Here is a 16,928-nt window from a genome sequence, read left to right on the forward strand (position 1 = left end):
TATGGTACTCCTGCCCTTGTGGGAGGTGGATAAGATGATCAAATGTACCAAATTTCCAGCCGGCTTTTAATGTTTAGCCTGCGAAAAAGGTTGGTAAGCATCCACACATGCAAATGCCAGGAAGTTGTGATAACTGGAGTCAGAAAAGTATGTACATCTCAATCAATCATTTCCTTCTAATCCCTATGATCATGGGTAAAATCCTAGCAAAATGCACATTTGACTTAAGAGGGAGCTAGAATTACACCCCACTATGTATCTTGAACTCCCATGGAAAAATCTGAAATAATGTTTGATAGTTCGTTAGTTGTGGGGTTTTTTAATGATCAAAATGTTTAAGCAACAAAAACCCATCAACAGCAAAAAACAAACTAAAAAGGAGCAGAGTTTATATAGAATTTAGAAGTGAAAAGTGCTTTCACAATTTTTTTTTATTTTTAATCTATTCTATCTTTAAAAGGAAGCATTTGCTTGCAATGATGGAAACCCAAAAGAAATAGCATCATGCTAGCAGCCTATGAAAACAGGACCTGAAACTGACTAGTCTGGCCCTGCAGTCCCAGTAGAACAAAGTGTGAAAAATAAATAATAGTTGTGAAAAGTAAATTAGATTTTTAGAATCCTTTTCAGTGTCCATAAGCCAAGGTGGCATCGATAATGTAAGTAAGGGATTTTTCCTGTTGTCACTATTTATTTTGAATGTCCCTTTAAACATTTATCATAAGGAAAATAAACATTGTTCCTTAAGGCAAGGACCATATATCTTGTGTGTTTGCACTTCACCTAGCATAATGGGGCCCTCATCTTGACCAGGGCCTCTGACTGCTACTGTAATAAATAACACCAGAGTAGGTGAAACATAGACTAAACATTTTAATGAAATTTTATTCCTGGATTTTTTTATGGACACAATTTTGATGAATATTGTAATCAACATTTTGAAAAATTTCGATCAGTTGTAAATCACTTGTGATGCTGCTAATTTGGGGGTAATTGTATGACAAAAAAGCCACACTCGCCTCTATGAATGGAGCAGCACTGTGCCCACTTGATGCAGAGTTTTTTCCAAGAGCTCTGAACGCTCTGGGATTGGCGTAGAACAGTGTGCGTCAGCTGGTCGATTACACTGGACAATCCAGCTCTTTATCTTTATTTTTTGTTGCGATAGGTGGGAAGCATCATGTTCTTCAGGTGTCAGAAAGGATACCTGCTGCAAGGCTCGACCACTAGAACGTGCCTCCCCAACCTGACATGGAGTGGAGTACAGCCTGATTGTGTTCGTAAGTGTCATCGAGAAGCTTTGTCAATGCAACAAACTCCTTTGACCATGTGGTTTACACCGCATAACTTTGGCCAATCTGCATTAGAGGGCAGGGGCCACTGAAATATCATATGTTCTGACTCTCTGTTGCAAAACCGCAGACCACTTCTCTGGTGACATGGATACAGCTGATGAGAACATCCAGCTTTGTTTTCTGGTGATTTTTTTTTTCCTTCAGTGAAAGAGTTTGATCTTGTGCTGAGATGAGGCTTGGTGTGTTTCATGCTTTTGCAACTGCATTTAATGGCCAAGACAGAGAATTTCAGGCTGGAGGAACCAAGTAATATTCTTCAGTCAGAAGACCACGTCACTGGGATGATGTTTCTGTAGATCTTGATTAAACTGTAGTTATCTCATTCAGTTCTCCACCATCTTCTCCCCATTATACAGGGAGGAATTTAATTCAACGTATTGAGCTCTAATTTGGTATCATGGCATCTAGCGCCTCATCAAAAATATTAGAATTCTTCTCCCTTCCCCTTCTGGGGTGACTTATTACCATGATCTTATCCAGTTAATGTAATTCTGTATGTGCAGGTACTACATGCATTTAGTTTAATAATTCTGTATTGGCCCAATGTCAGCTGAAAAGCTATACAATCTGCAAGAAATAAACCTGCTGAGGGGTATGTCTTGACTGCAAAAAAAAAAAAGGGTGTGTTCTTAACTCAGGTTAAAGCGGCACTGAAGTCCCAGCAGCTTATCTTGGAATTCAGGTTAGCGGCTTCAGTTCAAGCCTACTGGGGAGACTGGAGTTGAACTCAAGCTGCTAACCCAGTCAAAAGCCAAGTTGCTGAGTCTTCACTGCTGTTTTAACCCAGTTAGCTCACACAGGTTTAGAACGCAGTTTTTACTTGCCGTGAAGACATATGCTTCATTGGGTGCTGGTGGGCAGTGCCACATATGGTTGGGAACACACGACTTTAACGCAGGTGTCTCTTTATCTGCACTCTGAAGGTGTTGAGATTCCCCCACTGAAGTTTATAATGTAAGCATGGGCCCTTAACTAAGAATGGAAGCCATCAGGGTTACGTGAAAGAAGGTCCTTCGACGGGGTAGGGATTGGTAATTTGTGGTATGGAGAACCTTAATATTCTTCCTTTGAGCTGCGGATGGGGGTGGGGCATCTCCTACCAAATGTGGATTGGGATTTTGTGCCATTCTGTTCTACTCAGATCATTATGCTACTTTCCCTACCGTGGTGTGTGAACACCTTCAAACACCTGGCCTCACACTGAATTTAATTTCAGACCATGGGATTTACTCAAAGCCATAAATTGCTTTGAGCTTGATCCTGCCGCCATGGACGTCCATGGGAACAATTCCCAACAGGTGCTGGATTGGGCCCTTTAAGGAACAGGAAAACGTTATTCATAGCCCAGTTCCCCTTAATTCCAAGGCTTTGTTCTCTCACTCCCTTGCTCCTAGAATTCTCTTGACCGTGTTCTTGGCCTTCTTCAGCAGGTTATTTCAGATATTTGTTGTTGTTAGAGCAAGGTCTGCTCACCTGATGTAGCTTAATTCCCCATCAGCCGTTAAAATTCCTAACATGGAGAATCGGAGAAGAAAGATGCAGTTGTGTGCTGCTGCGTGGCTGCTTCGCCCTGGCAGAGAGCAGTGTTTCTCCTTAGCTTACAAACTCACCTCCCTTGCTGCTGGACTGGAAGATGCTGAGTCTGAAGAAGCAGCTATGGGTGTGGGTGGCAGTTAGTTGCTGCTCTTAAGAGAGTTGAAGCAAAAATGTTTCTGTTGCTTGCTTATAACAGGGAGAAATACTGAGTTGCCATCTATCAGTTCTTCTTGAAGCCTCCTCTGTCAGTGCAACCTACAGGAGTAGAATTAGGTGCAGTTACTCTAATTTGCTGAAAGCTGAATTATCATCTACTGATTAGCATAGGGCATGTGTGACTTCAGGCTAGTCATTTCTCTGTCTTTCATTCCGCATCTGGAAAATGTAGATTATAATACCAATAATAGTCACTGCATGGGGGCTTTTGAGTCTTCATTCATGTTTATAAAGTGCTTTGAGATCACAGAAAGGGAGAAATCAAAAGGAGGTTTGGGGAAAGCTTCCTACCAATTTGATAATTAGGTGTGTTTAGTAACCCCCCAAGGAAATTAGTGGCTTGATTAACAACAAGATTGCATCGAGCAGTAAATCACACACACATAGATGTCATAGATTTCTAATATCTAAGGGCCAAATCCTGAAAGATTCTGAGTAATTATGGGAACACAGGTATTCAGCACCTCTGAAGATTTGACCCTGTGACTCTGCAGACAGGTAGGTAGGAATTATTAGTTAGAAGGCTGGCCAGTAGAGATCCTTGGATCAGAGGAGAAGTAAGGAGAGAATCCATCACTCAGCCACTGAGTAGAACCACTGATACGATCACAGCCTTAGCAGGGTTCCGTGTTCTTCTGCAAAAGTAGCTCAAGATTAAAGCAGTGTTTGCCTCCAGGCCATTTTCTATCTGCATGTGAACATGGTGACACGATGCTGGGACTACGGCCAGTGGACACATGGGAGACGTTAGAATATTTTCTTTCTTGGTTTTTTTTCAAGCATAGTTAGGTTCCAATAGGGGACTGTATAAAAATGACCCCTTCTTGCCCCATGTATTCGCTCTTGTGCCTGCTGACTTCAAGGTGCAAGGTCTTGCAGAGCAGTGGGAGAATGAGCTGAATTCTATTCTGCCTCGTGCATCGGCAAGGGTATCTTCAGCACAGTTCTGATTTGGGGATCTTTGTCACTGAGGAGGACATAAGAGGAGTGGAATGAGCAGGGCTCAGCTCTCAAATTCTTGCTGGAATTGGAGGTGCCGCTAACTGGGAAGCTTGTTGGTTGACTCATAAACGGATCACGTAGAATCAGAACATGAACTTGAAACCTAGCAGTGTGGCTTTTTCTGCCCATAGATGTGCACTTCTGAGCATTCCCAGAGGAATCCTGCTGTTTGTTGATGCCGTTTGCAGAAGCTTTCAGGAGTGCATAGGCCCTGATTCAGGGCACCTGCTGAAAGTGGTGCTGTGCGTTCAAAGAAATGGGCAGCCAACTGTTGAGGCAGGCGTCTTTGGCCTGTTGAATTCCCTGTATCTGTGAAATTCCCAACCTTATCGTCTTCACGAAGGGCTTCAGAGAGTTTTAAGCAGGACAAAACTCCCTTGAGTTAAATCCTGACCGCACTGAAGTCAATGACAAAGCTCCCACTGGAGTCAGGGTTTTACCCCTTGTGGCGATCTCCAGGCAAGTCTTCTCATCTCCACCCTTTCTGTTTTTCCAGCTCACCACTGCAAACAGCCAGAGACCCCGTCCCATGCTAATGTAGGTGCCCTAGATTTGCCCTCCTTGGGCTACACCTTGATCTACTCCTGCCAGAGTGGGTACTATCTCACGGGAGGATCTGAACACAGAACCTGCAAAGCGGATGGCAGCTGGACAGGGAAAACACCCATTTGCCTTGGTAAGAGCCCTGAGCCAGCAGGGAGGGAAGGGACCAATTGGCTTGGGTTGTGTCTTGAAGCCCATCCCATTGCTACAGCAATGAGGAGTTGTGATCCAAGGGGAATTTGCTGTCTCACAACATCCAGGATACCTCTGAGAGAAGCTGGCAATGATCTTGTTGTTTCGTGACTGCAGGTCTTACATAAACATATAAAGCCTGATCCAACTTGCGATGATGTCAAGGAAAACACTGCCATAGGCTTCAACGCTAGGTGAATCAGGCTCATAGACACCAGGGCTAGCAGGGGAAGGAGAGTCTCTGTTTTACCTGCAGTGGCATTTGGCTCTGAAGAAACCCTAATTAAAGTCCCTCACAGAGAGGCAGATGGATAGAAGGGGAATTCCAGCTCCCAGGGCTATTCCAGCTACCAACAGGCTGTTTGGGGTGCCAGTTACTGGGGGTGAGCATGCACACTGTGGGCATGAGAAATGTTAGCTCGATGTTTATCTCCTCTTGCTGCTCCTTTCTTAGCTATCACAAATATCTAAGCGCTGGGAAACGAGTGTGAAGCGACTCCCACACATCCATCATGCGTTGCCACAAGGGAAGAAATTAAACCATACTTCAGCGTCCCGTAATATTAATTTGCTGCGGTTTTGCCCATTCTTTTCAGCTGATATACGACCCAGCGGAAGACCGGTTGGCACTGCCAGGGATCCACCCTTTGCTAAAGTGTCAGGTACTGTAGCATGGTTATTTATTCTGTCAGAAGCATTGCTATTTAGTCTTAACGCAAAAATGTGGAAATAGAAGGTGGCAAGGAGCAATCTACAGCTCCCCTGCCTTTTCCTGTTATCAAATCGTTCGGAAGGCTAACAAATAGCTTTTAGATTTTTCCCTGCAGTCCTTTAAACCGTAGGGCCGGTGGAAGCACTCAGAGTACCCTAGCCACTGGGTTCCATGGTAGCGCCACACTTAGACATCTGTGAGAATCACAGCACAAGGGAGTTAGACACCTATCTCCTATTGAATTTCTCTTTGGCTCCTTTGAAAATCTCAGCCCTGTGTGTCTCTTCGGACTAGAGCTGGTCAGAATTTTTGATTCAGAAACTTTTTTTTAATGAAAAGTTGTTTTTTCATAAAGAAAACTTCCCTGAAAAGCTCTGTTGTTTGGGGTGGGGTTATTTTTTATTTTCCAATGTTTTGTCAAAACTGGACATTTCAAAAGGTCAGAGTTTGTTTTTTATCCCCGTCTCTCTCCTCTTTTTTTTCCTTTATTCCTTTCTGCCACCGAATACAATAGAATGAACCAGGACTGGGCGTTTTCTCACTTTGTTTTTCTTTATTTTCCTTTTGCCACTTTTCAAAACTTCAGCACTGGACAAGTTGCAAACAGAGGGGCAAAAGGACAAATTAAACTCTATCAGTTTTCAAAAACTAGAGAAGTTGCAGAGGCCTCGGTCATTCATCTCTCCTGTTTACTCTCTCTGGCACACAAGTTAGGCTCCCAAAGAATGAAATGTTTTAGTCTAATGGAAATCTTTTGTGTTAGTATAGGGGTATCTGGGTGAAATGGAATGGCCTCGTGTACAGGAGATGAGACTAAATGATTAAATGATCCCTTCTGGCCTTAAACTCTATGAAAAGTTTTGAAAAATAATATGGATCAGAGTGGCAGTTCCACTTTTCCTTTCACACTCCTTGGCGCAAAAAAAAAAAGGCTGAGGGGAGGAAGAGGAGGGGGAGATTCTAAATTTTTCAAAAAACAAATTATGATAATTTTTTAAAAACATGACACTTTTTTTTTTCAATTTTTTACATGAGACCTTTGGGGGGAGAACTTTAAAAATCAAATGTACTTTTTTAGAGGAAGGATGGTTTTGTGATTAAGGCCCTGGTGTAACACTCTGGACTCCTGGGTTCAATTCCCACCTCTGCCGCAGGATCTCTGTGTGACTTGGACCAAAGTCACTTAAACTGCTCATTGCCTCTGTTCCCAATCTGTAAAATGGGCGTAAAAACATTTCCTTTCTCCTGCCTTTTGTCTGTCTTTAAATTGTAATATCTTTGGCTAATACACTATGGCCCAGATTTTTAAAGGTACTTCAGCATTTCTCTGCTTAGCACTGCAACACTTAACTAATTTAGGAGTCTCAATCTTGTTTTCAAAAGCAATTTAGCATTTAGGAGCCAAAATCCGTTTCACAGTCAGTGGGCCTTAGGAAAATGAAAGTTAGGCTCATAAATCACTTAGGCTTTGTAATCCTGAGCACAGCATCACTTAAGTACCTTTAAAAATCCGTGTCTGTCTCCTACTATGTGTATATACAGCCCCTCGTATGATGAGTCCTCAGACACAGCCAGGGTCCCTGTGCACTACTGGAATGCAAATATTAATACTTTTGACATTTTGTGCTGCTTGTTTTCTGTTTACCCTTTCCCCACTTGAACAAGGAAACCAGACTGATCAGTTTCCCTTTAGTTTCTAGTCTGTTACGTTTTGTGTTTCTCCTGTGTTTAGGGAAATCTTTGTGCATCCAAGTTTCCAAACATGACAAACAATTTTCTATTCGTATTAGAATTTTTTTAAAATACATTTTTATCCCAGCTGAAATTGCACCTTTAAATAAATTCATTCCTATGGATCTACCTGTTTCTTTGTCATCTTTTCCTCCCAAGGGATGTTCACAATATTATCAATCATCCAGCAATATGGTAGCTCTGCTCAAAACCCCCTCTTTCCTCCCCATCCCTCTTTCTTACTGTTTCCAGTTCCCGCTGATGTGTTTGCAAAGAATTCTCTGTGGAAAGGCTCTTACGAATACATGGGAAAGAAGCAGCCCGCGATGCTCTCTGTCACGAGCTTCGATCCCACTACCAGTAAAGTCAATGCTACTTTGATAGACCACAGTGGCGTGGAACTGCTGGTGTCAGGTAGGGGGGCCTAGCACAGCGGCTTCTATGGATCCACGCTCACCGTGGCAGGTGCAGTCAGTCTCTCACACTGAAACAGTGGCCTTTGGAGTCACAAACTGAAGCAGTGTTGTTCTGTTTTTGTGAATGATATTGATTGCCTGCTGGATCTTCGACAGAACCACTGAGCTTTGAAAGCTCCACTCTTTGATAGCATTAGAGATTGAAACCAAGGGGTTGCTGCACCTGGAGTTAAAGATACTGACTTTTGTTTGCTCTGATTCCAGCTGAAAGCCAGGGCTGAGCTCATGCTTGGTTCTGCAGTGACAGATTCACAATTAGTTCATACAAATGAGGTACAAGGGCATAAACACCTCTTGCCTCATTATCCTCCGTTCCGTGCTTCCTATAATGAACTGGTTATAAAGCTTAAACCCTGACAGGCTAGGTTCTTCCCATCCACCAGATGGTTTATTATCCTGGGGAGGTCTGTGGGGTGGTGGTTTGTTTTGGTTTTATCACTTCGTGACAACACTTTTATATGGTGCAGGAGTTGTTTCTTGCTTTGGGAAGAAGCAGTTATTGTGTCACCATCTCTGGCTCAGGTAGAAAATTCTCAGAAGCTACTTTTATAAATTGTCATCTCAGACTATTTGTTCCACTGGCTGAGCCCCCGCACCTCCATATCGAAATAGGGCACCTGCCAGGTTTGCTGGACCAAGAATGGCTGATTGGTAAAACCCCTGTGTTCTTTTCCAGGCATTTACAAGAGAGAAGACATGCACCTACTTCTCCAGGTTTATCAGATAACAGGACCGGTGGAGATCTTTATTAACAAGTTCAAGAATGATAAATGGGCTTTAGATGGGCATGTAAGTATATTGGCACATGTGCAAATGTGTACTGTAAGTACACAACTCTCTGGCGTGGCAGTGCGTGTTAGTGTAACAGCCCCTTCGTGGGTTATCAGCAAAGTCTGACTTTGAGAACCACAGCACAGACCTCTGCCACCTGAGCTGAAAGAGTAGCTCGCTTAGCTGGTAGCAGTAGTAGGTTGTTATCCTCTGCTGTTAAAGGAGGATGCAACGCTCTCTGCCAGTGTATTAGATTAACACTGCACAAGCAGCCCTTCTGCTATCACTTATGGCCATATGGATTTTCATTGCCCAGTGTTGTTAAATCGGCATGTTCTCCAGATAACGCAAAAGAAGAAGCCAGGAAGGTTAATTCCAACTCAGTATTATGTCTCAGTTCAACATCCAAAAGAGCTAATCTTTCCCTGAGGACTTGGCTTCCCACACCAGCTTTTGTCTCTGGTAACTTCACATGTGCCTCAGAGGCCTCCTGAAGCTTAGGAAGAGACTTCATCTGATTGACCCCATGACCAGATGCAGCCTTGGCTCTGGTTATCTCTGTTATCTGCAGTATGTGCAGCAGTTATTACAAACAAGATTTCCCCCCTCAGGAACAAGTTGTTGGGTTGTTTGGTTTTTTTTTTTTTAAAAAAAAAAAGCTTTCAGCTTTCTGTGCAGTTGAATTAAATTAATGCTATGCATAAACTTGGAAGAGATTGCAAAGACGAAGCAAGTTCTGCTTGTAAACAGGTGGCTAATGTGGAATCTCCGGTAAACTCCAGCTGCTGCGCTTCTCAAGCTTCTGTTGGGAGCCAAGTACTAAACTTCATGTGCTGCAGCAAACGATGAATTACAAAAGTTTGGATACTTTGTTGGTCTTGTTTTATGGCACAAATTTTTCCTCCGTCAGACTCAACAGTCGATTGTTTAGTGCAACTCTGTGCCTTCAACTAGAATATCCTAACAAGCACTTTGCAAGACTTCCGGACACCCAATGAGGCATCCATCTTGCCGGATGCCAGTATTCTATGCAATTAGAGAGTAGAGTTGGAAGCAAGACTACCGAGAAAATCAGTGGTGGGCTTCCATTCTCTCAATAGCTACCGTAGTAAATTCACTCATTTTACACGTTTTGAGCAGCCATTGCTACAGACTCCATCTGGCATCCAAGAATCACGCTGGGTCCATTCTGCATCTCCTCTCCTCACCTCTAATAAATGTTCCGCAGTCTGAAACTTTAGCTGGCAATTCATGTGAGGCTAACAAAAGCAGACTAGACTCCGCTCATTCACCCAAACCTGGGTTGGTTCTGCAAGACCAAAAGGAACAAACTATTGGTTTTGTCAATGAAGTCAGCTGCTGAAGATGCTAAGATTAGAATTCACCCTTGTGCCAAGGGCCAGCATGAGATCTTTACAGCACTTGAAGTTCAAAATAAGTCTTCAATTGAAATTACATCTATGCTCCCCATGTGACACTGGGGTGAATTTCACCCTCTGAAATAATATACATTGAACAGGAGAGAGTGTCATTTGTATGTGGCCATACTTTTAATATTAACCAAGCACATCATTAATATTAATATCGGATATTTAGCGAAGTTGATTTTGTGTGAGTAAATGTATCCATGCTTCTGCCTCCCACTGTGCTTTGAACAGATTTATGGCCAAACCACCAGGTTTGTGTTACATCTGCAGTAAGATGCGATGAATTTTTGAGATTCCATTGTAAATATGATTTATTTGGGCTCCTACGATTACAGGTCTCGTCTGAGTCGTCAAGCGGCACTTTTGTATACCAGGGCTTTGTACGCGGCAAAGGGTTTGGGCAGTTTGGCCTTCAGAGACTCGGTAAGTTTTGTTTTATTATTATTTCAGTGTTTAAGATGGATTTCGGCACTGGGGAAAGTTTGAAAACGTGAAGTGTTTTACCATTCCTGCATTTTGGTTTCCAAATATACCGGGCGTTATCTACACGGCGTGTAAATTGGCTTAATCAGACTGATGCTAGTGGATCTGCACTTATTTTATACCAGCTGAGGATCTGGCCCAATATTTCTCGCTGCTTTGGCTGTTTGATCTGTCCATCTTTTAAACACCCGTGCCTCCTTCCTTACTCTCAACTGCCTCCTCCTGAAGGAAGGACTGACCTCTGCACTGGTGATTCCGTGCAAAGGATGTCTAGGCTTTGCAACAACAACAACCAAAAAAGGATGTTCTTAGCTCAGGTTAGCTTAGTCAGGTTAAAATAGCAGTGAAGACATGGAAACTCGGCTTTTAACGCAGGTTAGCAGCTTGAGTTGAAGCCTAGGCTCCCCTACAGGCTGTCACTTGTGCTGCTAACCTGAGTTAAAAGTTGAGTTGCCATGTTTTCACCGCTGTTGTAACCTGAGTTACACCCAGGTTAAGAACACACCATTTTCCAGTGTAGACGTCCCCGTCCAGCCACACCGTAAGGCTGTAACTTTCCCTATGGCAGGGGGATTGGCAGAGTCAATGAGAGCAAAACATGCCTCTTTAAGGACAGCAGGAAGATAAATATTGGTAATGAAGCCAAAGGAAAAGACAACCCATGTGGTCTAGTTGTTAGAGTAAGAGACTGTGGAGCCAGGATTCCTGTGGGTGAAAACTTGGCTATATTGGAAGCTATAGCAAAACTCCCCACTGCCAGCCAGAAATCATGCTACACACTGGACTTGAAGCCGGCAGACCTGAGGTGTGGCTCTGTCACTGTCCATTGTCAAGCCACTCCACCTGTCTGTGCCTCAGTTCCTCCATCTGTCTAAAGGGGGTGAAACTACTTTCCTGCCTCGTGGGGTTGTTCTGAGGACACATTCATGACTATTTCTGACATATTCGTGTCCTGTAGTGGTGGGGGCCTTTGGAGTACCTGGGTACAGCAGACAGAACTGGAGTCTCTTCAGAACGCTACCTGCTAGAGAACCGACTCTTAGGGTTTCCACCAGCTGTTGCTTGCTAGTATTTGAGATGCGATTAGCCTGCTGTTACTGCAGCTCTGAGCATGACAACATAAGCAGCCGCCCCACTGCTCCTCTTCCGCCCCTGTCTTCAATCACCCAATTGCTAGCAGGCCAGCATTAACCCTACCCTTAGAACCCTACCTTTAGGCACTGACACTTGAGCATTCTGGTGTTAGTATTTTTACTTCACTTAGATCTTTGCTGGGTTTTTTTGTTTTACTAAGAAGTCAATGTTGAAATCTCAAACTAGGCAACATTATGCATTGTACTATAGCTGCAGTCCAACCTGCATATGAATCCAAACCTTTAAATTACCTTGATGCTGAAGCATGGAATGAACTTGTTCTAGCAGAACTTGAGCAAACCCCAGTTCCCAGCAGCTAGGGTTTAAACGTATTTACTTTCATTGTGTTTCAGACATCAGCCTGATTGAAAACGATCCAGAATCAATAGGACATCATTTTGCATCAAACAGCAGTTCTGTGGCAGCTGCCATTCTTGTGCCTTTCATAGCCCTGATTATTGCAGGGTTTGTGCTCTATCTCTACAAACACAGGTAGGTTTCAGGAGTGAAGCGATTAAAAAAACCTGATTCATTGCTGTGCCGTGAGGAGAAATGCCTGGAGAAAATGGGATCGAAAAGAGCTAGGTGCTGAGGGGAATATTAATATTTGCAAGCTTAGCTTAAGAGAGCTCCTGATAGTTCTGCTTTCTGATGTGGTTGGTAAGGTAAGGAAATACTGTAGCAGCATATTTGCAAAGGACTGGGTAATTTAACAACTGCTAAGATGATTTGTAGCAATGCCAGGTTAGATAAGGCAAGCACATCTCATGCTTCAGTTTTAAGACTGATCGTGCAGGCACTGCAAAGAAATTTTTTCTCAGGATTTGATGCTTTAGAGTGAGAGCTGTTGCTTTGGTTTGAAACTTCATGTAAGTTGGTCACTGTAGGAGGTAGGATACAGGACTTGCCCGCCCCATGGTCTGGTCCGGGGTGGCGAATCTATGTTAATGATGCCTTTGGGAATCTGGGCATTGCAGTGAGATTGTCAAAAGTACCTAAGGGGTTGAGAAGCACAAGTCTCTGAGAATGCCGGTGGAATTTGTGCTGCTAACCATCTTGGGTGCTTTTGAATGTCTCCCCCTCGGTCCGTGTGCTAGTGACCTGAGCATCATTGCTAGCTGGCTTACGCAAATAACAGATATTTACATCTTGGCAATGCTAGTGCTTCTCACCACTCGGGGATGAGTCTTGGTCAGTTGCACTTGCAGCTTACTCCTTTGAACCAAGACACAACAATGGAAAATTGTGGGCACTGAATGCTTGAGAACCTGGCCCTGAGCTTGTCTCAAAATTTGGCCCAAAAGGCCTGGTTAAGAGTAGTTGAATTACCCACAACTCCAGCTGAGAACAGTGGAAGTCCCAGTTGCTTGGCACCTTTCAGGATGACCGTGCAGGCTCAGCAGGCTGCAAACAGATTTCACCTTCCATTGTTTTTTGTCTTGGATCCGTTACCGTTTCCTCATGACCCTTTGTCTTAAAAGGAACAAGATGAACAATGTGGTGGATGGGGGAGATTAGTCTTGTTTTGCCTTACAGCAGGCAATTGAGTGTCTCTGAAAAACCTCAAGTCCCAGTCAGATAGCAAGACCTCCTTTTCCAGACCTGTCCTGCTAGCAATTCTGGGCCAGATCCTCAGCTGAGGTAAAGCAGCATAGCTATGCTGATTTACACCAGCTAAACTTCTGGCCCTCCATTCCTGCTTAATGCCATCAGGGCACCACCAATGAGGTAATATTGATACAACTAAAAGTGCCCAGAGAGATCCTGTAGGCCATTTGGGCACATCTAACCCTGCTCAAGTGTAGTGAATTCATTAGACCTTTCAGTGAAACAAGGTGCGTGAGGTAATATCTTTTATTGGACTAATTTTATGGGAAGGGACATGCTTTTGAAATTCACAGAGCTCTTTTTTCAGGTCTGGGGTAGGTAACCAGAATGTCCAAGCTAAATACAAGGTGGGACAGATTGTTAAGCGTAAGAAGTTCACATATACTGTAGGAGACCACTTAAAATGAAGTGGGCAATAAACCCCTCTGCAGTCATAGGATAATGGAGGGTTAGCTGGCAGTGGGGTGTGTTACAAATCGTTGTAATGAGCCATAAAACCAGGGTCTCTGTTAAGTCCAGGGTTTTTAGCATCCAGCAGACACTATTTAATTTAAGTTTCCAGGCCCATCTCTTAGACCTTTCAGTGTCGTTTTGGCTCAGCACCCAAGCTGGGAGAAATGGTCACAAGCCAGATACCATGAGGAACTAGCCATGATTTCTCTGGATTCTGTTTCCGGCACCCTGCAGGAGAAGACCAAAAGTACCATTCAACGGTTATACCGGCCATGAAAACACCAACGTCCGAGCGACATTTGAAAACCCAATGTATGACCGAAACCTACAACCCACGGACATCATGGCCAACGAGGCGGATTTCACTGTCAGCACTGTGTGCACGGCGGTATAGCACTCATCCTCTCGTGCGGTGAGTGTGAGAAAAGAAAACTTGATACTTGGCTGTTGGAGGCACCCGCAAATCTATCTATTTTGTTGGCCCAACCAGGCTGCAGCAGTCACCATTAAAACGCCAATGTTATTATAAAAAGGGTCTCTTTAATGGTGATCACTGACTAATCCACTGTAATCCACACATGCAACTTATACAGAGCCTTGCTTTGACTTCAACCCAAGTGCTGTGCTGTTAGTTGGATGGAAATGGGCGTTGATCCATACAGATCCCTGTTTGCTTGTGAAAACCTGACGTTTAATTGGCATCTTTTGGAATTCTAAGTCCAACCCCCTCAGAGGCACATGCTCACCCCTGCCCTTTCCCCCCCAGTGAGGAGAACAAACACCTGGTCAGGGAGGGAAGGGGAAGTGAGTCTAAAATTCAAACTGGAATAATTCCTTTAATAAAAATAAAAAATTGCAGGCAGGGAATCTCGCCTAGTGGTTTCAGCAGGAGCCTGCGTTCTAGTCTCTTGTGAATTCGGGGAGCATGAATAGTCTTGTGGTGAAGGTGCTGGATTGGAACTCAGGAGATCAGGACTGGATTCCTGGCTCTGCCACAGACTTCGGGCTTGGCTACACTGGTGCTTTACAGCATTTCAACTTTCTCGCTCAGGGGTGTGAACCCCCCTCCCCCCCCGAGTGCAGAAGTTACAGCACTGTAAAGCGCCAGTGTAAACAGTGCCCCAGTGCTGGAAGCACGGCTTCCAGAGCTGTAAGCGAATCCCCATGGGGAGGTGGAGTACCTGCAGCGCTGGGAGAGCTCTCTCCCAGCACTGGCGCCGCAACCACACTCGCACTTCAAAGCGCTGCCGCAGGAGCGCTCCCGTGGCAGCACTTTGGAGTTTCGAGTGTAGCCAAGCCCTTCCTGTGTGACCTTGAACAACTCAATGAGTCTTTCCCTGCCTCCGTCCCCTCTGTACAACAGAGTTAACAGCCCTGCTCTACCTCACAGGGGTGTTGGGAGGATAAATACATTGCAAGATTGTAAGGTGCTTAGATGCTGTGGTAACTGGGCCCCAATAAGCACCTAACAGTTAGAAAGTTATTACTGTCAGATCTGTGACTCATCTCAGCTTTTACTAAGGGGAGCAGAGACAGGTTCAGCAGTCAACACCAGTGCATGAACCCAAATGTTTGGGAATCTATCGCTGGCAGGCAAATACACCAGGCTGTTATACAGGGGAAGTGATTTGAGATCGTCCCCAACACCTTAGATCCACACATCCAAACACTTTGGATCTGATCACTGCAGTTTGGTTCCATCTGTAAGCAGAGACCATGATGCTGTTACTGAGACTGCCTTGTGCACAGTGGGAGGAGAGGAGCAAAGTGGCCCAGTGGTTTGGGCAGTAGCTGAGACTTGGAAAAACCGGCTTCAAGTCCCTACTCCACCACAGCCTTCTTTTGTGACCGTGGTCAAGTCACTTAGCTTGTCTGTGCCACAGTTCTCCATCTGTACAGTGGGAATCATGGCCTTGCCCTACGTCATAGAGGCATGGCGGTGAGAGGGTAAATACATTACAAACTGTGAGGTGCTCAGATATTATGGTAATGGGTGCAAGGTAAGGTATATCGTAGGCCAGGTATACACTAGAAAATATCACAAAAAAGTGTGTTTGCTGGTATATCTTAGACATCAACATTAGCTACACCAGTAAAAGTACTTATTTTTGCCAGTATAAGCAGCATCCCCACCCCTAGCCAGTATTGCTATATTAGCAAAAGTTTCTGCTGTAGCCCTGGCCTCAGAAAGATAGTGAAACTGCCTCTGGTTCTTGCATGTCTAATAATAACTTGCTCTTGTCTCTCTCTCCTTTCCTCCCCAACTGCCCCAGAATTCTGCACGGGCAGGTGTCCTGTTGATGATTGTGTTTCACCTCACTAGTCCTTGGTCATTATCTTCCCTCCCCCAGTCATGCTGAGGCTGTGGAGAAGCTGCTGCTCTGTTGTTGGACTTTGAGTTACCCCAGAGAGAGCCTGCTAGGCCGTCTTCCATCCTCCTCATCTTCACCAATCCACCACGTCTTGCAGTGGATAATCAAGCCAACCAAAGTGTCTTCTCCAGCACAGCTTGGGAGAACCTCTCCTTTTCCCCGCCACTGAGCCACTTCCAGTTCCTCCTGGCCAACTTCAAGATCCCAGTGTTGCTGCTCAGAAATCAGACCACGCCCAGCTGCTGAGCCTTAGAAGGCAGGTGATGGCCTTCTAAATTGCCTTGCCAGCCTGCTGTTCATTATCTCAAGAGAAGCAGTTCATGCCGGATGAGTGCTTTTCTAGCAGCGGAAACAGCTGTTGGGGGCTTATGTGAAACCAACACTCCCATTGCTTTTGGGAAAAAGCTTTCTTGGCAAAGGGATGGACTTCAGGTTGCACGGCACAAAATGTCAATGGGCGTAACTGAGACATCCGACTTCTGGAAGGGAGAAATGATTGGTTGGTTTGTTGTTGATTTTTGTTTTGGTTTTTGGCAAGGGCTTTTAGTGATGCAAAAGTTCTTAACAAGGATTTTTTTTATTAGAGAGAAGGAAGATCTTTCTTCTGCTGCTGCTGTTAATTTTGACATCCTTTCTCTAAATCTCAGAGGTCACCATGGGGCCAATAGGAACTGAGTCTCTCAACCAATGATTCTCTGTCCCTCCTGTCCCAGCGATTAATGATTGCTGCTCTTCTGTAACTCTTTACACAAACATACAAATTTAGGGGGATAGAAAAAAAGAAAACTTCTTTTTCAAAATAGACCCTACAAATACAGATCATTTTTCCCCTAGTGAGTTCAGAAATCTTTACCCTTTCCATGGCAACATGGGAAGGGCTTTAATTTAAATGTGGCACCTTGGGCTATATTTCTTTG

At 44.3% G+C, this 16,928-nt stretch overlaps 1 protein-coding gene across 2 annotated transcripts in view; it reads left to right on the forward strand.

Moving 5' to 3' along the window:
* Nucleotides 1-16,609, forward strand: part of CSMD2 (CUB and Sushi multiple domains 2) — a 562,181-nt gene extending 545,572 nt beyond the window's left edge. For both annotated transcript variants that reach the window (XM_032802693.2, XM_032802696.2), the window contains 9 exons: nt 1,169-1,280; nt 4,606-4,785; nt 5,441-5,506; nt 7,540-7,701; nt 8,440-8,552; nt 10,297-10,384; nt 11,932-12,070; nt 13,874-14,051; nt 15,913-16,609. In XM_032802693.2, the coding sequence (XP_032658584.1) occupies nt 1,169-1,280; nt 4,606-4,785; nt 5,441-5,506; nt 7,540-7,701; nt 8,440-8,552; nt 10,297-10,384; nt 11,932-12,070; nt 13,874-14,033 (1,020 nt within the window). In that variant the 3' untranslated portion in view covers nt 14,034-14,051; nt 15,913-16,609. The remainder of the gene's footprint in view (nt 1-1,168; nt 1,281-4,605; nt 4,786-5,440; nt 5,507-7,539; nt 7,702-8,439; nt 8,553-10,296; nt 10,385-11,931; nt 12,071-13,873; nt 14,052-15,912) is intronic.
* The last annotated feature ends 319 nt before the right edge of the window (nt 16,610-16,928 follow it).

Source organism: Chelonoidis abingdonii, chromosome 25, assembly GCF_003597395.2.
Source record: "Chelonoidis abingdonii isolate Lonesome George chromosome 25, CheloAbing_2.0, whole genome shotgun sequence".
NCBI classification, from domain to species: Eukaryota; Metazoa; Chordata; order Testudines; family Testudinidae; genus Chelonoidis; species Chelonoidis abingdonii.